The sequence below is a fragment of the Triticum aestivum genome, chromosome 5B (assembly GCF_018294505.1).
Source record: "Triticum aestivum cultivar Chinese Spring chromosome 5B, IWGSC CS RefSeq v2.1, whole genome shotgun sequence".
In the NCBI taxonomy this organism is placed as follows: domain Eukaryota; kingdom Viridiplantae; phylum Streptophyta; class Magnoliopsida; order Poales; family Poaceae; genus Triticum; species Triticum aestivum.
Genome location: NC_057807.1, coordinates 697,815,874 through 697,840,324, shown reverse-complemented (window position 1 = coordinate 697,840,324; position 24,451 = coordinate 697,815,874). Strand labels below are relative to the sequence as shown.

The window sequence follows — 24,451 nt, the reverse complement described above, 5'->3', positions numbered from 1 at the left end:
ACTCGAGGACGAGTAGGAATTAAGCTTGGGGATGCTGATACGTCTCCAACATATATATAATTTATGAAGTATTCATGCTATTATATTATCATTCTTGGATATTTTACAATCATTTTATAGTCATTTTATATCATTTTTTGGTACTAACCTATTGACATAGTGCCCAGTGCCAGTTGTTGTTTTCTGCATGTTTTTTACATCGCAGGAAATCAATATCAAACGGAGTCCAAACGCAATGAAACTTCTGGAGGATATTTTTGGGCCAGAAGACATCCAGTGGGCCAAGGAAGCACCTGGAGGGTGGCTCGAGGGGAGCAACACCCACCAGGGCGCGCCAGGAGGCCCAGGCGTGCCTTGGTGGGTTGTGCCCACCTCGGGCGCCCCCTGAACCGCCTCTTCGCCCTATAAATTCCCAAATATTCTAAAACCCTTCGGGGTAGCCCTAGATCAGAAGTTCCGCCACCACAAGCCCTCTGTATCCATGAGATCCAATCTAGACCCCGTTCTGGCACCCTGCCGGAGGGGGGAATCATCTCTGGTGGCCATCTTCATCATCTCGGCGGCCACCACGATGAGGAGGGAGTAGTCCACCCTCAAGGCTGAGGGTTTGCACCAGTAGCTATGTGTTTAATCTCTCTCTCGTGTTCTTGAGATGTCACGATCTTGATGTATCGCGGGCTTTGTTAATATAGTCGGATCATATGGTGTTTTCCCCTATCTATCCTGTTGTGATGAATTGAGTTTTTCCCTTTGAGATTTCATTGTTATCGGATTGAATACTTTTATGGATTTGAGAACACTTGATACATGTCTTGCAATTGAATACTCGTGGTGATAATGGTGTTTCGTATTGACTCACTTGATATATGTTTTGGCACTCAACTCGCGGATTTCCGAGGTGACATTGGGTAATCTATGCATAGGGGTTGATGCACGTTCTTGTCTTTGTTTCTCCGGTAGAAATCTTGGGGCACTCTTTAAAGTTCTTTGTGTTGGATTGAATATTATAAATCTGAATTTGCTTGGTGTTATTTTAGTACGAACTCTAGGATAGGTCCAACGGAAAGAATAGCTTTGTGTTATTTTAGTACGAACTCTTGAATAGATCGGACGGAAAGAATAGCTTTGAGGTGGTTTCGTATCTACAAACAATTCCGTCTTATGTTCTCCGCTAGATAGGAACTTGGGAGTGATTCTTCATCGCACTTTGAGGGATGGTTATACGATCTAACTATGTTAGCATTGTTGAGAGATAGCACTAGTAAAAGTATGCACGCTAGGCCTCATTTTCAAGCATTGCAATACCGTTTCTGTGCCCGTTTAATATTTGCTACCTTGCTGTTTTTATTTATTCAAATTATAAAAATATATTTATACCATCAATATTACACTTTTATCACCATCTCTTCGCCGAACTAGTGCACCTATACAATCTGCCATTGTATTGGGTGTGTTGGGGACACAAGAGATTTCTTGTATTTGGTTGCAGGGTCATTTGAGAAAGACCATCTTCATCCTACACCTCTCACGGATTGATAAACCTTAGGTCATCGACTTGAGGGAAAAATGCTACTGTTCTACAAAACTCTGCGCTTGGAGGCCCAACAAGTGTCTACAAGAATGAAGTTGCATAGTAGACATCACGCAGCCGCGTGGAGAGAAGTGGGCTTGACCCACGTCCGAGTCCGTGACAACCCACGATTAGACGTCTCAGATCGTGGTCCAGCTGTTAGAAACTCTTTGTTATTTACCGCAAAAATAAGCGCATAGGTGTGAGCTTGGCTCGACTCATTCCCGCGACGCGCGACACGGTGCATCGCATCGTGATGAGGTGTGGCGTCGCAAGGCGAACGGAGGAGGAGTGCACAAGGGCCTCTTCTATTCTGAAGCTCCAATAGCATGTGAAAGAGAAACCCTTATAAGGAGGTCCAACTCCTCTCCAACACCGATGTAGGCTCACAAACAACTCTGATTAAGAAGACCACCAAAACACATGAGAAGTGGACAGAGTTGGCGCCAACCAACACCTCCACAAAGACCATCAGTCACCTATCATCGCTACCGCCTAGGCACCTCTAGGCAACTACGACTCCGCGGTGACATGGCGAGACTCAAAAGAGACATGTGGAGCACGCTGAGGAAGAGCTGGCAACTAAAGCACTGCCTCGACCCTGTACCGCTGGCCATCATGATCGTTGCCAAACTGGACACCACACCACCATATTGGTGGTCAGGTTCAAGTTCGCACTCTGAATCTTCCTCTTCCTCGGCTTATAGAACTCTTTCACTTCTGTTTTCGCCTTGAAAGTGGTAAAAATGATGTTTTTTGCAACTTTAGCTGCTCCATCCTAGGTCTAACACTAATATCTAAATCGAGACAAATACAGTGAAGGTAACTAATTCAACACCTCATATTCCTTTAGTCCAAAGGTGGCTGCCCGTTGGGGTATGGGCCACCCTATGGGCCAGTGCCATCGCCGCCGCCGCATGCTCTGGCAGTGGCATCCATGAATGGAAAATGCTTATCTTCCTCGTCGTTGTGGGATGCTCTGCCACCTTCCTTGTCGTCTGTTATCGTGGGGATTTACTGTGCTCTCTCCGCCTCCGCCTACTGGTTCTTTCGCCGCCATGGGAAAGAGGACAGGAATCACGAGAGGGGAGAGAGAGAGGCCACCCTATCGGAACCTAGCCAACCCTAGGCTCCGACCGAGCGGCGTCCCGGCCGAGCCGTTATCGACCGACCGCCAGCTCTGCTGCCATGTGGCCGCTTTGCCATGTTAAAAACTGCTCATTTTTTTTTGTCGGTGTTTTGTGTTACTGTCAAACAATAGCGTTCGATACATTTCGTCACATTTTGAATTGTGGTGTTTCTTTATAAGTTGGGACACAATTGTGGTGGTTTTATGCATTGCACTTACACTTGCAATTTCTTATTGAAAAAAATCGTAGTGATGTTTTCCTTGTGAAATACATTTTTTTATATATTTTGTATCCGCGTACAAGATGCAAAATCACATTCCCTAAAAAAAAATCACACACTACACATGAGTCCTCCCACGAGAAGGAAAAAAACACAACTTTGTGGCGAGCCTCTTCTTGTTCCTCCTCGTGTCTCGTCTCTCCCCATCCAATTAATTCCAGCCGCCGACGCCGACGCCGACGGACACAATCCACATCCAGTAGCAGCAGCACAAATCCAATGCACCCACAATCCAGTCAACCACCAAATCCAAGCTGACCCTCGATTTCAGCGGCACGCCCGCCGGAGGGAAATCGAGGAGGAGTTTGGGGGGAGTCGTCGGATCCATCGAGGTGGCCGCGCGGCGGAGGCGGAGCTCCCCGTCCCGTCCAGATCGGCGGCCACGCGCGGGAGGTGGGGACCGGAGCGCCAGAGGAGCTGCCGCCGCTCGATTGATCCCACCTAGGGTTTCCCTCAATCGGTCAACCCCGAAATCCCGACCATGGAGTCACCGCCGCCCAAGCTCATCGCCGGTCAAGATCACGACGACAGAATCAGCGCGCTCCCCGACCACCTCCTCCTCGACGTCCGCGAGCGCCTCGACCTGCGCGAGGCCGTCCGCGCCGGCGCGCTCTCCACGCGCTGGCGGCGCCTCCCCAACCACCTCTCGCGCGTGCACCTCGACGTCGCTCGATTCCAAGGCGCCACGCCGCTCGAGGCCATGGACGCGTTCACGGGCGCGGCACGGGCGCTGCTGACTCTGGTTCCTCTGGCCGAGGGGGAGTGCGTCCGTGGTGCCCTCAGGGTCCTCATCCTCGGCTTCTACATGTCTTCCCCTCACCTGAGCTCCATAGCCCGGCTCGTCGAGGACATTGTTAGCTTGGGCCAGACCGAATGCCTTGAGTTTTGCATATCCCCACTGCCCGTGAGCAACACGGCCTCGCTGCTGGCTGAGATTGGGCAGCAGTTCATGTCCTTCTCCCGTGCCTACCCGGTCGCCTTCTCGTGGCTCACCGGGCTTACACTCCAGCACCATTCGCTTGGGCATTCCGATCTCACCAACCTCATTAGCGCTTGCGGTGGGCTTAGGCACCTCACCCTCAGAATCTGCAGGTTGTTAGAGGACTCCTCGCTCAAGATCGATGCACATCATTCTGGGATCCAGGAGCTCAAGTTCGTATGCTTTAGATGCACACGGATCGAGCTCGTCTCTCTCCCGAAGCTTAGGGAAGTACAATGCCTATATTGGCCCTACGAGAACCCCCCGGTGCACTTCGGCTATGTTCCAGAGCTCCGTCATGTACGTCTCTCATCTTTTGCCATGGCGTGGCAGGCGCCATTCGCGCTGAGCGAGTGCCTGTCAAGGAGTGCCAGGAACCTGTCGAAACTGTCTCTCGATTTTTCCCACCAAATGGTAAAGTTAATTTGTTCACACGTCATTAGTATTTTCTGCATCTACATGTCATATTTTCTTCTCTACCAATTTCAGCTGTGTATTTCTGTTCTCCTTGCTGTAGATTTGGATTCAGCCAGAACATCCGAAGAACCTTGCTCCTATATTTAGAAACCTAGCCTCTGTGTATCTTTTCGGAATCTTCCTTGAGTGTGATCTCAGCTGGACCCTGTTTATCCTTGAGGCTGCACCTGCCCTACTGAATATTGCAGTAAGTGTTACTTAATCTTCTTTTTAGTTTAGTCCACATCTTAGCTTGTACATGACACATTCTACATTTTTAGCATTAAAACATATCAGCAAGTTGATCTACTTCCCAACCACTCACCAACTTGATCACAAATACTAAAAGTAGTGCATACAAGCCGCTTTGCAGTTTTGCAGGAAGACAATGTCCATGCATGACAAAACAAAAAACTGCTGGATCGTATCTCATGTTAGAGTTCTCCAAAAATCCGTCCTATGTTTCTTCGACAAAAGGAGGAAAGGCGTAACCTCTGCATCAAGTGACGCACTTAGCCCTCTCGATTAGAATTTTTTATTACAAAGTATCTTGGTTGAATGAAACATTGGGAATATAGCTCTAATTTCATAGTAACCCTACAAGCATATTCATGTCGTACGTCACCTAGGATTTAATTAGTTCATGCAAATTCCTCCAAAAAATTCTACAGGGGCCTGAACTTATATTTAATTGCAATTTTTATTACATACGTTGTCCTGCATGGGTTAGTGGCGAGTTTAATTAACACGTGTTTTCTATATTTATGCCCTTATGTGAAGTTATCTCAACATTCATGTGTCAAAACGCCCGAGCATAGTGCCGAGAAGACCAACGTGGTGTGGGAGCCATCCAAGGATTTGAAGCACGTGAACTTGAAGCTTCTGTCAATCTTTGGGTGCGAGGATGAAGACAAAGTGACAAACTATATAAGGCTTGTCATGGAACGAGCTGTGGGGTTGAAGAGAATCGAACTGGACAGTGAATACTTCTGCGAGGACTGCAATGCCATCGACCTTGAAAGATCCAAGGTGCATAAAGCTAGCATGCGTCGGATTAAGGAGCGGCTCACACATGGATCTTCCTCGTCCGTGGAGATAATAATTATATGATGGATATGGTGAAGGAATGACAAGTCTGGTAGCTCTCGCATTGCAGCAGCCGGAGTGGTGACTGTGTATGATGGACGACAACCAGTCGTAATTTGAATTTCTGTAGTTATTAGTGGCCTGAGAATACTTGATTGGTGTGGACCTCGTAATGTAGTACAGTACTAGCTAAATTATTCGTGTACTGCAATATGGATGCATGCTTCTCTCTTCCAGTTTACCGATAAATTGACTACCTTAGTGCACGATGTTTTGTTTACCTGGTGGGGGCATCATTCAGACTCTTCACTTGTAAACCTGGATGGATGCGTGTTTGCCTAGAGAAAGTATTATTGACTTAACTTGAATTCTAAAATTGTGTAGTCAATATAGAGAAAGTATTTGTGCACCTTTTTCCCCATCTTCTACTGTGAAATTCCATAATATGTAACTGACCTTGGGAACTTTCTATAGTAATACATAAGCTTGGCCTTCAAAGTTGTGTAGTTATGGTATCAACCAACATCTTACTGAACACATATGCACATAAAAATGACCGGCAGGAGATCTCATAGAAGAGCAAGCGTTCAGCCAGAGAATACACACAGTCTTATTGAATCACATAGAAGAGCTTATATGATAGTATCTTCTTCTCAAAGGACTCTAGCAAGCATTATCCAGCTAGCAGGAACATAATCTTTATTCCACCATATGTTGTTACGGTATTCAAAGGTTGCATTCCCCATATGTTGCTGCAGCCCGTGCTGTTGATCGTCCTCCGCCATTCCTAGTTGGATTCACCATCATCTTGTTGTATCCCTACTGAAGAACTAGTTGCCTCAAGGAGCTATTGCATCCGATGTCAACAATACACATGACTCAATTGATTATCGCCAGAAACAAAGTGGCTTCCGATGGAAGGTGCAATTCAGAACATTATCCATAAAGTGTTTCAGCAGCCTTTCTTTGAAAGTTCTCATGGTATTTGATACCAACATCCATATACCCAACATTTCTGAAATACCACAAAGATAGTATTGAGAAATCAATAACCTGCTTTGTGCAAATTGCGAACTGAAATAAGTCTGAAGTTATTTTACAAAAAATAGTCTACTGGTCGATCTGTATCTTATGGTATGCACTTTCGAAAAGATTTTATCAGTATCGAATGTTAGACGATAGGCTTAAGTTGTAACGTGACATTGTCACGATTGTGATTATGTGCGTGTGTGTTATCTTGTAACTTAAGGCAGGTGGTTAGAGGTGATCCCTATCTTCTGTAGATATTCTGTATAGCTTGGATGAGGGGCCAAGCCCAAAACCACCTGCCGTATCTTGTACCTTGTTGAGCATATAAGCACGCACGCGTCCCTGCCAGGAGGCATACGCTTCATACCAAAACCTCTAGTTTCTTACATGGTAATCAAAGCCTACCTTAGATTCATCCATGGCGAGCTCATTCGCAAATACGTTCCCCTCATCTCCTTTTGCACACATCGCCACAGAGAAGCTCTCGAGAGGGAACGAAGCCCTCTGGCGTGCCACCATCCTCTCTGCCATCAGGGGGGCGCAGATGGCGGACTTCCCCGATCTGGAGCAGGAGGTGCCGCCCATGTCGATCGAGGTTACTAGCAGCGACAGCAAGACCAAGTCGAAGGCCCCCAACCCTGAGTTCGGCACCTGGTACGCTCACGATCAGCAGGTGTTCTCCTACCTATTGACTACGCTACCACGTGAGATGGCCATTCAGGTGGCGACTTGCCACACCGCAGCAGAGCTGTGGAACACCATGCAGGGGATGCTCACCTCGCATACCCGAGCGCGGTCTGTCAATGTCGGGATTGCACTGGCGAATCTTCAGAAGGGCAACTCCACCATTACAGAGTATGTTGGTAAGGTTAGAACCCTTTGTGATGAATTGGTTGCATCAGGGAAGAAGGTGGACGAAGAAGATGTGGTGTCGCACATCCTTGCCGGGCTGGAGGAGGAGTTCGACCCCGTGGTGTCTGCCATGTGCTCACGGGTCGAACCGGTGACTATCCCGGAGCTGTACTCGCAGCTACTGAGCTTCGAGACACGTATGAATCTTCGCGGGGGAGCCTCCCAGTCCTCCGCCAACGCTGTGTCACGTGGGCGCTTCAACAACTCCAACAACAAGCAGAACGGCAACGACGGCGGCGGTGGTGACCGCGGTCGCGCCTTCAACAACAAACCAGGCGGCGGCGGTGGTGACCGCGGCCGGAACTTCAACAACAAGCCAAACGGTGGTGGCGGCCGTGGGAACCCAGGAGGAAACGGTGGCGGCTTCAACAACAACTCCGCCGCCCGACCAACGTGCCAGATATGTGGCAAAGTTGGGCATGTGGCGTGGAAGTGCTGGAAGCACTACGACTCCTCTTACCAGGGAGGGGAAGAATGCTCTGCCAATATTGCTGCTCCTCAGTACGGCATAGACACAAACTGGTATATGGACAATGGTGCAACTGATCATATAACCGGTGACTTGGAGAAGCTCACAGTTCGGGAGAGGTACACCGGCAATGAGCAAATTCACACAGCCAACGGATCAGGTATGGCGATTAATCATATTGGTCATACAACTATCTATACCCCAGATCGTGATCTTCACTTGAATGATGTCCTTCACGTTCCGGAGGCCACTAAAAATTTGATCTCTACAAGTAAACTTGCTCTTGATAATGACACTTTAGTTGAAATTCACCCTCATTTTTTTCTTGTCAAGGATCTGGAAACGAAGAGGGTTCTACTTCGAGGCAGGGGTAGGAGAGGTCTCTATCCTCTCAAACACATCGGGAGAAACGTCACGAAGCATGTGCTAAGTGTCACCAAGCCATCTTCGGACTGGTGGCACCGACGTTTAGATCACCCATCTTCCATTGTTGTTAGAAAGATCATTAGTGAGAATAAACTACCATGTGCTAGCAATGATGATAATAAGTTTGTATGTGACGCATGCCAAAAGGGCAAAAGTCACCAGCTACCATATCCTCAATCTATGAGTGAATCAAAATTTCCTTTGGAACTTATCTTTTCTGATGCGTGGGGTCCTGCCGTTGAATACGATAGGAAGAAATATTATGTGAGTTCTATAGATGATTTCAGTAAATTCACATGGATCTATCTTATCAAACATAAGTCTGAAGTTTTCCAAAAATTTCATGACTTCCAAAACCTTGTTGAACGACAATTTGATCGAAAAATCCTAGCTCTCCAAACAGATTGGGGAGGGGAGTATGAAAAGTTGAATTCCTTTTTCACCAAAATAGGAATTTCTCACCATGTCTCCTGCCCTCATGCTCATCAGCAAAACGGGTCAGCTGAACATAAACACCGTCACATCGTTGAAGTTGGCCTATCATTGCTTGCTCAAGCCTCCATGCCCTTGAAATTTTGGGATGAGGCCTTCATTGCTGCTACCTATTTAATCAATAGGATGCCAAGCAGAGTTATAAACTTTGAGACTCCACTCACTCGATTATTTGGTGACACACCAAATTATTCTTCCCTACGCATATTTGGTTGTGCTTGTTGGCCGAATCTTAGGCCTTACAATACTCATAAACTCCAGTTTAGATCCAAACAATGTGCCTTCCTAGGATACAGTAATCTTCACAACGGATATAAATGCCTAGATATATCTACAGGCAGAGTCTATATTTCCAGAGACGTGGTATTTGACAAAAACATCTTTCCTTTTTCCACCTTGTATCCTAATGCGGGTGCACAGTTGAGAGCTGAAATTCTTTTGTTACCACTGGAGCTTTTGAATCCTACTGATCAGGGGGATGATAGTGTTGATCATATGGTTAATTGTGCTACTAATCCGAGTTCTGATGCTGCAGGAAACAGTAAAAAAAATGCAGCAGAAAATGGCAGTTTGCACCATGATTTTATGCAGCACATCAGTCCAAACCTGATCGGCGTAGAACACGAGAATGATCCAGCTGCGGCTGCCGATCCCGAGAGATCTGGCGGCGCAGGATCCTGCGCGCCTGCGGCGGCAGGCGCTGATCTGGCGGCTGGCGGGTCCGCTGCTACCGTCTCTGCGTGCCGCACGTGTCCTGGTGGGACAGACACGACTGCGTCGCGTAGCCCCGCTGCCTCTCCGTGTCATGATGACTCTGGCGGACGGGCCCACGGGCGTGTGTCGCCTGTCCCCCAACCCGCTCTGTCGCCTGAGCGGGCGCGCGATCCCACATCCGACCGCGTGTCAGTGAGGCGGATCGCCTCGTCTTGTCGCCTGCGCGGGCGCGTGATCCAACGTCCGCCCGCACCTCAGTCGAGGCGGATCGGCCCGCTGCGCCTCGTGGATCGTCCGTTGCGCCTGGTGGATTGTCTGTGGCTGCTGCTCCTGTGCGCCCCAGTACACGAGCCCAAAAAGGTATTTTCAAACCGTTGGTTCCCACAGATGGGACGGCCAGGTATGATAAAAACTTTAAATTTGCAAATATTGCTGCTGCTCAAGAACCTAGAAGTGTGGCAGAAGCTCTAGGAGATAAAAACTGGCAGCGTGCTATGGAAACAGAGTATATGCTCTCATGACAAATAGAACTTGGCATTTAGGTCCTCCAAAGTCAGGGAGGAATATTATAGATTGCAAGTGGGTGTATAAAATTAAAAGACACTCTGATGGCACTTTAGATAGATACAAAGCTAGGCTAGTTGCAAAAGGTTTCAAGCAACGCTATGGCATTGATTATGAGGACACATTTAGTCCAATTGTTAAAGCTGCCACCATTAGACTTGTTCTGTCTATTGCTGTCACCAGGGGATGGAGTCTTCGCCAACTGGATGTTCAGAATGCGTTCCTACATGGCGTTCTCGAGGAGGAGGTTTACATGAAGCAACCACTTGGTTTTGTCGATGAGACTAAACCTCAGTATGTCTGTAAGTTGGACAAAGCTTTGTATGGTATGAAACAAGCACCCAGAGCTTGGTACTCCAGGTTGTGCACAAAATTACAGCAGCTTGGTTTTCGGCCCTCCAAAGGTGACACCTCCTTGTTCTTCTTTCAGAAAGGGAAGGTGAATATCTATATGCTCATTTATGTAGATGACATAATTGTTACTAGCTCCTCACTAGAGGCTACCTCAGCTTTACTCAAGAATTTGAAAAATGACTTTGCACTTAAGGACTTGGGAGAGTTACATTATTTCTTAGGCATTGAGGTGAAAAAGATACCTAATGGGATTTTGTTGACTCAAGAGAAATATGCTAATGATATTCTTAGACATGTGGGCATGAAGGGGTGTAAACCTTGTAGCACTCCTTTGTCTACTACAGAAAAGCTATCCTTACATGAAGGGGAGCTGTTGAGTACAGAAGAAGGAACTAAGTATAGAAGTGTTGTTGGTGCACTTCAATATCTGACATTGACAAGACTTGATATATCTTTCTCTGTTAATAAGGTTTGTCAATTTTTGCATGCTCCCACTTCCATGCATTGGACAGCTGTTAAAAGAATATTGCCCTATATCCAAGGGAGTGCTGGAATAGGACTGAAAATATGTAAGTCATCATCAACCACGGTAAGTGCCTTTTCTGATGCAGACTGGGTAGGATGTCCTGATGACAGGAGACCCACTGGTGGGTTTGCTGTTTTCCTTGGTTCTAATCTTATATCATGGAATACCAAGAAACAAGCAACTGTTTCCAGATCCAGCACAGAGGCAGAATATAAGTCACTTGCAAATGCAACTGCTGAGGTAATGTGGGTAGAAACTTTGCTTGATGAACTGGGAGTTGAAAGACCACGAGTCTCTTGTCCGTGGTGTGATAATCTTGGTGCAACATATCTTTCTGCGAATCTTGTGTTTCATGCAAGAACAAAACACATAGAAATTGATTTTCATTTTGTTCGAGAAAGAGTTGCAAGAAAGCTTTTGGAAATCAGGTTTATATTCCTGCAGCCTGTGCTGCTGATCGTCCTCCGTCATTCCTAGTTGGATTCACCATCATCTTGTTGTATCCCTACTGAAGAACTAGTTGCCTCAAGGAGCTATTGCATCCGATGTAAACAACACACATGACTCAATTGATTATCGCCAGAAACAAAGTGGCTTCCGATGGAAGGTGCAATTCAGAACATTATCCATAAAGTGTTTCAGCAGCCTTTCTTTGAAAGTTCTCATGGTATTTGATATCAACATCCATATACCCAACATTTCTGAAATACCACAAAGATAATATTGAGAAATCAATAACCTGCTTTGTGCAAATTGCGAACTGAAATAAGTCAAAAGTTATTTTACAAAAAGTAGTCTACTGGTGGATCTATATCTTATGGTATGCACTTCCGAAAAGTATTTATCAGTATCGAATTCAAATTTCAGACCTGTTATACATGAAATTAACCTACATTCCAAGCTGTCATTCTCAGTTTTCAAATCTTTTCTTATTCAAAGGAACCAGACATTTGTTCTCTCTATATCTTCAACACCGATGACTATGTGTATACCGCCATTATAAATCTAATGAAGGTTGAAGCTACACCTCCCAATGCGTCACAGTAAACAAGGGTTCAATATTGTCTTCTTCAAAGCCACGGAGGTCGTTTGGTTCTTGTGATCTCAACTGGATCGGTGTCTGCTGGGTACCTAGGTAAATCTGCCACACAAAGCTTCTTGGGATGCGTCTCTGACATTACTTGTGGTGTGACAGGTGATGAAAAGTCTGCGAGGTCGATGATAGTCTTCTCATGGTTACAGTCCTGCCGTGCCCTACACACGGGTGGGTTGAGGGTGATCCCTTTTGATACCGATCCGTTTCATTTCCTTCTAGGTAGAGAGTTCCATGTGCTCTCACTTGATTCTGTCACGCTCAATTTCATAAACTTTTTTGCCTACTTACACATGAGTAGGAGTGTCTCTATCATCACACATGCCTCCCGTCGTCGCCGCTGCAGGTCCGCCTCCTCTCCGGTGGCCCTAGGGCCATGGGGGCGTGGTGGATCTCGGCAAGGGTCGGCGGGAGGGCTCCGTTTTTAGTCGTTTCTTTCAGTTTTGCTAGGGTTTGTGTCCTGCTCAGGAAGACGAGACGGCGACGGCTCTCTGAAGATGAAATAAAGGTCTCCCCGCCTAGTCCCCGTTCCGGCGGCGCGTCTAGCACCGTTGGTGGGCGTGTGGAGGTGTGTCTCCGGCGGATCTATCTTTGGTGGATTTGCTCGGATCTCGTCGTTGTTCGTCTACGTTCGCGTGTCTTCGTATTGGATCTTTCTGATCTACGTTATTCTTCATCTGCGGCGGTTGCTGTTCTGGTGCGCTGGTCCTACGGGGCCTTAGCACGACAACTTCCCGATTGTCTACTACAACAAGTTGTGCCCGACTCCGGCGATGGAGGGGCGATGACGGCGGCGCGCCTTCGGCTCGCTTCAGTGCTGGTAGTCACCGCTAGGTGGTCTATGAATCTGGATGTAATTTTTATTATTTCTGGTATTCGTTGTACTGCCATGATTGAAGATGAATAGATCAGAAATTTTCTCGCAAAAAAAATATGCGTCACAGTAAACAAGGGTTCAATATTGTCTTCTTCAAAGCCACGGAGGTCGATTGATTCTTGTGATCTCAACTGGAACGGTGTCTGCTGGGTACCTTGGTAAATCTGCCACACAAGGCTTCTTGGGGTGTGCCTCCGACACTACTTGTTGTGTGACAGGTGAAGAAAAGTCTGCGAGGTCGATGATGTTCTTCTCATGGTCACAGTCCTGCCGTGCCCTACACGCGGGTGGGTTGGGTGGTGATACCTCTTGATACCGCCCCGCTTCATTTGCTTCTAGGTAGAGAGTTCCATGTGCTCTCACTTGATTCTGTCTCGCTCAATTTCATAAACTTTCTGCCTACTTACACATGAGTAGGAGTGTCTCTATCATCACACATGCCTCCACCCTTCTAGGTAGAGAAGGGAGGTGTGCTTACCAGGTCGGAGTCAGACAGCGGGCTGGACGAGGCTGAGGTTGATGGCGGAGGCGTCGACGGACAGCGAGTTCGACGGAGACGAGGACGCTGTTGGATGCGAAAGAAGGCACGAGCGACGATCACAGGAAAGTAGTTCGAGGTAGCTTTGCACGGCGACAACGACGAACCTCGAGGCAGGGACGGACGACGCACGCAACGGGGAAGATTGGCTCCTCGACGCCGTTCAAGGCGGTGGACCGCGACCTCGCCGGTGGCGATGGATGACGCTGACGACGGTAGACAGAGGGAGAAATGTGGGGGAATGGGATCTAACTGTTGCGGGTGGGGATGCGATGAATAAGGGCGTGTATAACAGTGATGGGCGCAGGGAAGAGCCTCCCACCACAATACATGCGTGGTAGGCGCCAACGTGAAAAAATATAGTTGTGGCAGGTGACAACAAGAACCCACCACCCGTGCTCTGAAAAGATTTGAATTTTTTTGACGCGTGGGTACCCAAATATAGTTGTGGCGGGAGATAGTAGCTGCTGGCCACAGCTGCGCAAGGTAACTGTGGCGGGCACGCAACTTCGCCCGCCACATCTGCTAGTCACACGTGAAGGAATTCGAAATTGCATAGCTATGGCGGGTCTCTGGCCGTGCCCGCCACTGTTACATGCATAGCCGTGGCAAGCTCCTTTTTATCACCCGCCACTGCTTGTTTTAAAAAATAGTTGTGGCAGGCGCACCTCCTCGCCTGTCACTTATTTGGGTTCATCTATAAGCCCTTTCTCAGTAGTGGGAAGAAGGAAGGAGGAGAGGAAGAAGATAATGAAGTGAGAGGGGGAAGAAGAAGAGAAGAGGGCGTGTGTCAATAATACATGTCGCTAATACCCACTGCTATCAGTGGCATGCAGTTTCACCACATGCAAATAATATATGGTTGGCACTCTTCAAGTGGGGGTTGCACTAGTGGCGAAAGCCGCATTGCCGCAAAAAGCCGCTACCATCGATGATGTGCTGTTTTGCCACAAGCCACTAATAGTATATGATTGGCACTCTTCGGATGGGGGGCTAAATTAGTGGCATTGGTGAAAGCTGCACGCCACTAATAGCCACTACCAATGGTGGCATGCGGTTATGCCACACCCCACTAGTAGTATATGATTGGCACTCTTCAGGTGTGGGAGGGCAACACTAGTGGCTTTAGGGTAGCCGCACGCTGCTGGTATCCATCTTGTTAGTGGCACGAGGTCTTAGGGCACATACTGTTGCTGGTATTTTGGCATGTCACCGTTGGCGTGCCATTTTCAATGTGCAACGGTAATAACGAAATCCTGTAAAGGGGTCCTGCACTAGTGCCGATAGGGGCCTAATTCCCAATGGTGATCATGTTTTCAAACGCCATGGCCCGAGGGCTAGGAAACATGCACTTTGTGGGGAAGATGAGAACGTGGACGACATCTTATTTAGATGCATCCTAACTCAGTTTGTGTGGCCTTGCATTTTAGATGTCTTTAGGTGCAGGTGCCTTCTACAATCTTATTTGTGGAATTACTCATGCCTTTTTTAGGGTTATGTGGCATGACTCCATGCCTCTTGCTTTTTTGAGATTTTTTTATCCATGTGTTTAGGAGACACTGTAGAAAAGTCGCTCTGGTAAAATAAGTATGTGCTCTAGTAAATTTATTAGAATACTCTATGTGCTTCTCTTATATTTTTTGAGCTAGATAGTTTTTGCTCTAGTTCTCCACATATCTTTTAGAGCACGGCGGTGGATTAATTTTGAAGAAATTGTTGATCTCTCATGCTTCACTTATATTATTTTGAGAGTCTTTTAAAACATCATGGTATTTTCTATGATTATAAATTGGTCCAAGAATGATGAGCATCCAAGTTGGGTATAATAAGAACTATCATAATAAGTGAACTGGATGCTATGATCAACTTGATACTTGATAATTGTTTTGAGATAGGGAGGTAGTGATATTAAAGTCATGCTAGTTGGGTGATTATGAATTTAAAGAATGATTGTGTTGAAGTTAGCACGTCCCGTAGCATGCACGTATAGTTAAAGTTGTGTAACAAATTTGAAGCATGAAGTGTACCTGGCTTGTGCATCCTTATGAGTGGCGGTCGGGGACGAGCGATGGTATTTTCCTACCAATCTATCCCCCTAGGAGCATGCGCGTAGTGCTTGGTTTTTGATGACTTCTAAATTTTTGCAATTAGTATATGAGTTCTTTTGACTAATGTTGACCCCATGTATTATACGCACTTTTACCTTTCCATCATTGTTAGCCTCTTCGGTACCGTGCATTGCCCTTTCTCACCTTGAGAGTTGGTGCAAACTTCGCAGGTGCATCCAAACCCCGTGATATGATACGCTCTATCACACATAAACCTCCTTATATCTTCCTCAAAACAGCCACCATACCTACCTATTTATGGCATTTCCATAGCCATTCCAAGATATATTGCCATGCAACTTTCCACCGTTCCGTTCATCATCATCATGACACACATTACTTTTATCATATTGCCATTGCATGATCATGTAGTTGACATCGTATTTGTGGCAAAGCCACCATGCATAATTTTTATACATGTCACTCTTGATTCATTGCACCATCCCGATACACCGTCGGAGGCATTCATATAGAGTCATATCTTGTTCTAGTTTCGAGTTGTAATTCATGTGTTGTAATTAATAAAAGTGTGATGATCATCATTATTAGAGCATTGCCCAAAAAGAAAAAAAAAAGAAAGGCCAAAAGAAAAAAAAGGCCAAAGAAAAAAAAGAAAAAAAAGAAAAGAAATAAAGGGGCAATGCTACTATCTCTTTTTCCACACTTGTGCTTCAAAGTAACACCTTGTTCTTCATGTAGTGAGTATCATATATTGTGCTTCAAAGTAGCACCATGTTTTCATGTAGAGTCTCATAGGTTGTCACTTTCATATACTAGTGGGAATTTTTCATTATAGAACTTGGCTTGTATATTCCTACGATGGGCTTCCTCAAATGCCCTAGGTCTTCGTGAGCAAGCAAGTTAGATGCACACCCACTAATTTTCTTTTGTTGAGCTTTCATTCATTTATAGCTCTAGTGCATCCGTTGCATGGCAATCCCTACTCCTCATGTTGACATCAATTGATGGGCATTCCCATAGCCCGTTGATTATCCTCGTCAATGTGAGACTTTCTCCTTTTTGTCTTCTCCACACAATCCCCAATCATTATTCTATTCCACCCATAGTGCTATATCCATGGCTCACACTCATGTATTGCGTGAAGGTTGAAAAAGTTTAAGATTATTTAAGTACGAAACAATTGCTTGGCTTGTCATTGGGGGTATAGAAGTTGGGAACATCTTTGTGTGACGAAAATGAAGCATAGCCTAACTATATGATTTTGTAGGGATGAACTTTCTTTAGCCATGTTATTTTGAGAAGACATGATTGCTTTTATTAGTATGCTTGAAGTATTACTGTTTCTTTTGTCAATATGAACTTTTATTTTGAATCACTTGGATCTGAACATTCATGCCAAAATAAAGAGAAATTACATTGAGAATTATGCTAGGTAGCATTCCACATCAACAATTCTGTTTTTATCATTTACCTACTCGAGGACGAGCATGAATTAAGCTTGGGGATGCTTGATACGTCTCCAACGTATCTATAATTTTTGATTGTTCCATACTATTATATAACCTGTTTTGGATGTCTATGGGATTTATTTTACACATTTATATCATTTTTGGGACGAACCTACTAACCGGAGGCCCAGCCCGCATTGTTGTTTTTTGTGTGCCTATTTCAGTATTTCAAAGAAAAGGAATATCAAACGGAGTCCAAATGTAATGAAACCTTCGGGAGCGCGATTTTTGGAACGAACGTGATCCAGAGGACTTGGAGTGCAAGCCAAGAAGCAGCCGAGGCGGCCACGAGATAGGAGGGCGCGCCCACCCATCCTGGGCGTGCCCCCCGTCTCGTGGGCCCCTTGGGCAGCCACCGACGTACTTCTTCCTCCTATATAAGCCTACATACCCCGAAAACATCCAGGGAGCCACCGAAGAAATATTTCCACCACCGTAACCTTATGTTTCCATGAGATCCCATCTTAGAGCCGTCGCCGGTGTTCTACCGGAGGGGGAATCCACCACGGAGGGCTTCTACATCAACACCATAGCCCCTCCGATGAGTTGTGAGTAGTTTACCACAGACCTTCGGGTCCATAGTTATTAGCTAGATGACTTCTTCTCTCTTTTTGGAACTCAATACAATGTTCTCCCCCTCTCTTGTGGAGATCTATTTGATGTAATCTCTTTTTGAGGTGTGTTTGTCGAGATCCGATGAATTGTGGGTTTATGGTCAAGTTTATCTATGAATAATATTTGAATCTTCTCTGAATCCTTTTATGTATGATTGAGTTATCTTTGCAAGTCTCTTCGAATTATCGATTTTGTTTGGCCTACTAGATTGATCTTTCTTGCCATGGGAGAAGTGCTTAGCTTGGGTTCAATCTTGCGGTGTCCTTACCCAGTGATAGAAAGGGTTGCAAGGCACGTATTGTATTGTTGCCATCAAGGATAAAAAGATGGGGTTTATATCATATTGCTTGAGTTTATCCCTCTACATCATGTCATCTTACTTAATGCGTTACTCTGTTCTTATGAACTTAATACTCTAGATGCATGCTGGATAGCGATCGATGTGTGGAGTAATAGTAGTAGATGCAGGCAGGAGTCGGTCTACTTGGCACAGACGTGATGCCTATATACATGATCATTCCTAGATAATCTCATAATTATTCGCCTTTTTTATCAATTGCTCGACAGTAATTTGTTTACCCACCATAATACTTATGCTATCTTGAGAGAAGCCTCTAGTGAAACCTATGGCCCCGGGTCTATCTTCTATCATATAAGTTTCCAATCTACTTTTATTTGCATCTTTATTTTCTGCATCTATATTATAAAATACCAAAAATATATTTATCTTATCATATTATCTCTATCAGATCTCACTTTCGCATGTGGCCGTGAAGGGATTGACAACCCCTTTATCGCGTTGGTTGCGAGTTCTTTGTTTGTTTGTGTAGGTTCATGGGACTTGTGAGGAGCCTCCTACTGGATTGATACCTTGGTTCTCAAGAACCAAGGGAAATACTTACGCTACTGTGCTGCATCACCCTTTCCTCTTGTAGGAAAACCAAGGCAAGCTCAAGACGTAGCAATGACCTGGTGATGGGCGGCCTCGCACCGGTGCCCGCCGTGAAGCCACGTTCCCCCCTCTCGAAGCTCTCAAATGTGACGCGGGCGAAGAAGGGCAAGGTATCCGTGAAGAAGACCAAGGCGGTGGACGGCTCCGGCTCCACTAAGTCGTCGAGGAAGAAGCTTGCAGGGCATGCGATGGACGCGACGGCTACCAAAGCACCGGCGAGCTCACTTGTGGAGCCGGCGGCCAACGCACACAAGGTGTTCGATGAAATTCCCCAAAGGTATAAAATTTCGCCAACTTTTTGTTGTTGTTGTTGTTGTTTTTTGAATGCATACATATAGATAGCTTATTTGCTTTGTTGTATATACTTTGTAGTTTCAATGATGAGGCATATATGTCGACTATGGGTGTTGGCTCCAACAATTCTCACTGGTCTCAACCATGATATGCATTTCGATGACCATAAGTTCGAGGTGGATGAGGATGGTGAGGGCATCATCGACGGACCGAAAGGAAGAGGAGGCAACTACACCAATGATGAAGATGTCATGCTATGCACTACTTGGTTGCAAGTGTCGAGGGATCCATCCATTGGAGGTGATCAAAGTAGAGATGCATATTGGAACCAGATGAAGGAGCACTTTGATCTACACAACAAGAGTGGAATTGGCCGCTCGGAACGATATCTTTGCTCCCTGTGGTCAATAATCAATTGAGATTGTCAAAAGTGGGCGGCCGCACAAAAGCCGGTTGACAAGATTAACCCAAGTGGCACTAATGATATAGATAGGGTAGGAGCCATTTCATCCATATTCATCATGCTTGTTCTTGGTGTTTGTAGTGCTAACTTGTTTTGTTTTTATGTAGCTCAAGATTGCACAAAACTTGTTCAAGGGAGAGGACAAGAAGATCAAGAAAGGGAAGACCATTAGTGGCTTCGGAGGTGGCATGGGCGCCATGGGTGCCACGTGTGGTTTTGGAGCTACCATGGAGACCATGGGAGGCATGAGTGGCTTCGGAGCACCTCCTGGCGGCATGGGAGGCATGGGAGGCATGTGTTTTGCGTCTCTCATGGGAGGCATGGGAGCACCTCTCGGCAGCATGGGCGGGATGTCTTCCGGCGTGCCTCACACACCTTCGCATGATGTCGTTGAAGATCTTGCCAACACCTTCCGAGCTTCGCATGATGATGCGGCGCGCGACAATGAAGAGGAGGAAGAATCGTCTTCGGATGATGAATCGAAGGAAGAGGAAGAGGAAGATGAAGACGAGGACGATGCTTCATTGTTGATGGGCCATTCGTTGGTGTGAACTTTTGCGTGTCATGATTGGTTTGGATTTTGAACTTGGTTGGATGATGTTGTGAGCATGAATTTGAACTTATGGGCCTGAACTTTTATGTCACGAACTTGTTTGGGTGATTTAAATTATGCCATGTCTTTGTTTTGATATTTGGAATATCATCTCGTGTCCAAAATGTAACATATGGCAAGCGCCGACTGCTCGCGCACGCTGCTTTTTAGCACACCTACTGGAGCTACTAGTGCGCGCTAAAATTTGCAGCGGCCGCTGGAGCAAGCACTCATCGCCGCGTCAAAACAAGCGATCGGCGCGGTGCAAACACTTTTTTAGCGCGCTGCGCGTTGGGCGGCTGTTGGAGATGCTGGATACGTCTCCAACGTATCTACTTTAACAAACACTTTTGCCCTTGTTTTGGACTCTAACTTGCATGATTTGAATGAAACTAACCCGGACTGACGCTGTTTTCAGCAGAACTGCCATGATGTTGTTTTATGTGTAGAAAAGAAAAGTTCTCGGAATGACCTGCAAATCCACGGAGGCACTTTTTGGAATTAATAAGAATTTCTGGGCGAAAGAAATACACCAGGGGGCCCAGGGCCTGTCCACGAGACAGGGGGGCGCGCCCCCTATCTCATGGGCCCCCTAGACCTCCACCGACCTTAACTCCAACTCTACATCTTCCTTCTCGCGGAGAAAAAAATCAGAGAGAAAGTTTCATCGCGTTTTAGACACGGAGCCGCTTCCAAGCCCTAATCTCTCTCGGGAGGGCTGATCTGGAGTCCGTTCGGGGCTCCGGAGAGGGGGATTCATCACCGTCGTCATCATCAACCATCCTCCATCACCAATTTCATGATGCTCACCGCCGAGCGTGAGTAATTCCATCGTAGGCTTGCTGGACAGTGATGGGTTGGATGAGATTTACCATGTAATCAAGTTAGTTTTGTTAGGGTTTGATCCCTAGTATCCACTATGTTCTGAGATTGATGTTGCTATGACTTTGCTATGCTTAATGCTTGTCACTAGGGACCGAGTGCCATGATTTCAGATCTGAACCTATTATGTTTTCATGAATATATGCGTGTTCTTGATCCTATCTTGCAAGTCTATAGTCACCTATTATGTGTTATGATCCGACAACCCCGAAGTGACAATAATCGGGATACTTCTCGGTGATGACCGTAGTTTGAGGAGTTCATGTATTCACCATGTGTTAATGCTTTGGTCTAGTTCTCTATTAAAAGGAGGCCTTAATATCCCTTAGTTTCCTCTAGGACCCCGCTACCACGGGAGGGTAGGACAAAAGGCGTCATGCAAGTTTTTTCCATAAGCACGTATGCCTATTTACGGAATACATGCCTACATTACATTGATGAACTGGAGCTAGTTCTATAACTATTGCATGAGGAATCGCATCCGGCATAATTATCCATCACTGATCCATTGCCTACGAGATTTTCATATATTGTTCTTCGCTTATTTACTTTTCCGTTGCTACTGTTACAACTACTACAAAAACCCAAAAACATTTATCTTTACTGTTACTACTGTTACCATTACTATCATACCACTTTTGCTACTAAATACTTTGTTGCAGATACTAAGTTATCCAGGTGTGGTTGAATTGACAACTCAACTGCTAATACTCAAGAATATTCTTTGGCTCCCCTTGTGTTGAATCAATAAATTTGGGTTGAATACTCTACCCTCGAAAGCTGTTGCGATCCCCTATACTTGTGAAGACTAATTTATGGCGCTGTTGCCGGGGAGCATAGCTCTATTCTCTGAGTCACTTGGGATTTATATCTGTTGATCAGTATGAAGAACTTGAAAGATGCTAAGACCAAGATTTTGCCCTCAACTACAAGGGGAGGTAAGGAACTGCCATCTAGCTCTGCACTAGATTCTCCTTCCCTTATTAGTAGGCTTGCGACACCTAAACCCGCTACTGCTATGTATTCTGATATGTCGCATGTTATTGATGATGCCACCTCTGCTATGCATGATGAAACTACTTCTGTGCGTGATACTACCTTGCCATTAGGTGAATTTCTAGATGAACAACTTGCTAGAGTTAGGGGGAATGAAAATATTGAAGAACCTATTATTGATGATAGTGATGATGAACGTTCCCCCAATGATTATGTATTACCTGTTGTTCCTAAGAGTTATGTTATGAATGAAGCAGCTGCTATGGAAATTCTTGCTTGCAATGATAGAAATGATCTTAAGAAATTATTAGCTAAATGGAAGCAACAGTCTCTTAATGCTAGAATGAAACCCGATCCTACTTTTGCTACTTCACCTATCTGTGTTACTGATAAGGATTATGAATTCTCTGTTGATCCTGATATTATTACTTTAGTTGAATCTGATCCTTTTTATGGCCTTGAATCTGAAACTGTTGTGGCACATCTTACCAAGTTGAATGATATAGCCACCCTGTTTACTCATGATGAGAAGTCTCGCTATTTATACATCCTTAAGATATTTCCGTTCTCATTAAAGGGTGATGCTAAGACTTGGTATAATTCTCTTGCTGCTGGTTGTGTGTGTAGTCCCCAGGATATGATTTATTACTTCTCTGCTAAATATTTCCCTGCTCATAAGAAAGAAGCTGCCTTGCGGGAAATATATAATTTTGTGCAAATCAAAGAAGAGAGTCTCCCACAAGCTTGTGGGAGGCTTCTACGGTTACTTAATGCTTTGCCTAATCATCCTCTTAAGAAAAATGAAATACTTGATATCTTTTATAATGGACTAACCGATGCTTCCAAGGACCACTTGGATAGTTGTGTTGGTTGTGTTTTCAGGGAAAGAACAGTCGACGAAGCTGAAATATTATTGAATAATATGTTGACTAATGAAAATAATTGGACTCTTCCCGCCAGTTCCTGAAGTAATTCCTGAACCAATTGAGCCAACTCCTGAGCCTATTCCTAAACCCACTCCGAAGAAGAGAGGTGTTTTATTTCTCAGTCCTAAAGATATGCAAGAGGCAAAGAAATCAATGAAAGAAAAAGGTATTAAAGCTGAAGATATTAAGAATTTACCACCTATTGAAGAAATACATGGTCTTAATTTACCGCGTGAAGAACCACATTGTCTTGATAACCCGACACAGGTAGTGAAGGTAAATTCTCTCTATAGATATGATAAATTTGAAATACCCTATACTAAATTTCATAGCCCATGCTTGGATGAATTTGATGACTTTATGGCTAGACAAGAAAGTTTTAATGCTTATGTTGGTGGAGAGTTAAAGAATAATGCTTCCGAGATAGGGCGCGTAGGTGATAATCTGGCTAGAGTTAAAGATGAACTTCACCGAGTTAGCAAATATGCTTCTATGGTTGCTACTCAAGCTGAGCAAGTACTCAAAGCTCAAAATGATTTGCCTGATGAGTTGAATAATAAAAATGACTTTGCCGTTAGAGTGGCTACTAGAACTGGTAGAATGACTCAGGAACCTTTGTATCCTGAAGGCCACCCTAAAAGAATTGAAAAAGATTCTCGAAATAATATTCTAGATGTTCCTAGTTCTTCTAAGAAGAAGAAAAAGAAGAATGATAGGACTTTGCAAACTTCTAGTGAACCTAATGTAGAAACACTTGAGAATCCCAATGATACTTCTATCTCTGATGCTGAAACACAATCCGGAGATGAACATGAACCTGCTGATAATACTAATAATGATGTTCATGTAGATGCTCAACCTAGTAATAACAATGATGTAGAGTTTGAACCTGATGTTGATCTTGATAACCCACAATCAAAGAAACAACGTTATGATAAGAGAGATTTTTTTGCTAGGAAGCACGGTAAAGAAAGAGAACCATGGGTTCAGAAACCCATGCCCTTTCCTCCTAAACCATCCAAGTCAAAGGACGATGAGGATTTTGAGCGCTTTGCTGAAATGATTAGACCTATTTTCTTACGTATACGCTTAACGGATATGCTTAAAGTAAATCCTTATGCTAAGTATATGAAGGATATCATCACAAATAAAAGAAAGATACCGGAAGCTGAAATTTCCACCATGCTTGCTAATTACACTTTTAAGGGTGGAATACCAAAGAAACTTGGAGATCCGGGTGTGCCAACTATACCATGCTCCATTAAAGGAAATTATGTTAAAACTGCTTTATGTGATCTTGGAGCCGGTGTTAGTGTTATGCCTCTCTCTTTATATTGTAGACTTGAATTGAATAAGTTGACACCTACTGAAATATCTTTGCAAATGGCTGATAAATCAACTACTATACCTGTCGGTATTTGTGAGGATATGCCTGTTGTGGTTGCAAATGTCACTATCTTAACGGACTTTGTTATTCTTGATATTCCCGAGGACGATAGTATGTCTATTATCCTTGGTAGACCTTTTCTTAATACTGCAGGGGCTGTTATTGATTGCAACAAAGGCAATGTCACTTTTCATGTTAATGGCAATGAGCATACGGTACACTTTCCGAGGAAACAATCTCAGGTTCATAGCATCAATTCTATTGAAAAAGTT

The 24,451-nt window shown here is 45.0% G+C and overlaps 1 protein-coding gene and 1 pseudogene across 1 annotated transcript; both read left to right on the top strand.

Annotated features, from left to right (window-relative positions):
* Nucleotides 1-3,093: 3,093 nt before the first annotated feature.
* LOC123117786 (uncharacterized) lies at nt 3,094-5,759 on the top strand. Its single transcript, XM_044538464.1, has 3 exons — nt 3,094-4,373; nt 4,477-4,623; nt 5,196-5,759. Exons 1-3 carry the CDS (start codon nt 3,462-3,464, stop codon nt 5,523-5,525), a joined length of 1,389 nt encoding a protein of 462 aa, XP_044394399.1. The 5' UTR covers nt 3,094-3,461; the 3' UTR covers nt 5,526-5,759.
* Nucleotides 5,760-7,437: 1,678 nt separating this feature from the next.
* Nucleotides 7,438-7,576, top strand: LOC123118168 (uncharacterized; annotated as a pseudogene).
* The last annotated feature ends 16,875 nt before the right edge of the window (nt 7,577-24,451 follow it).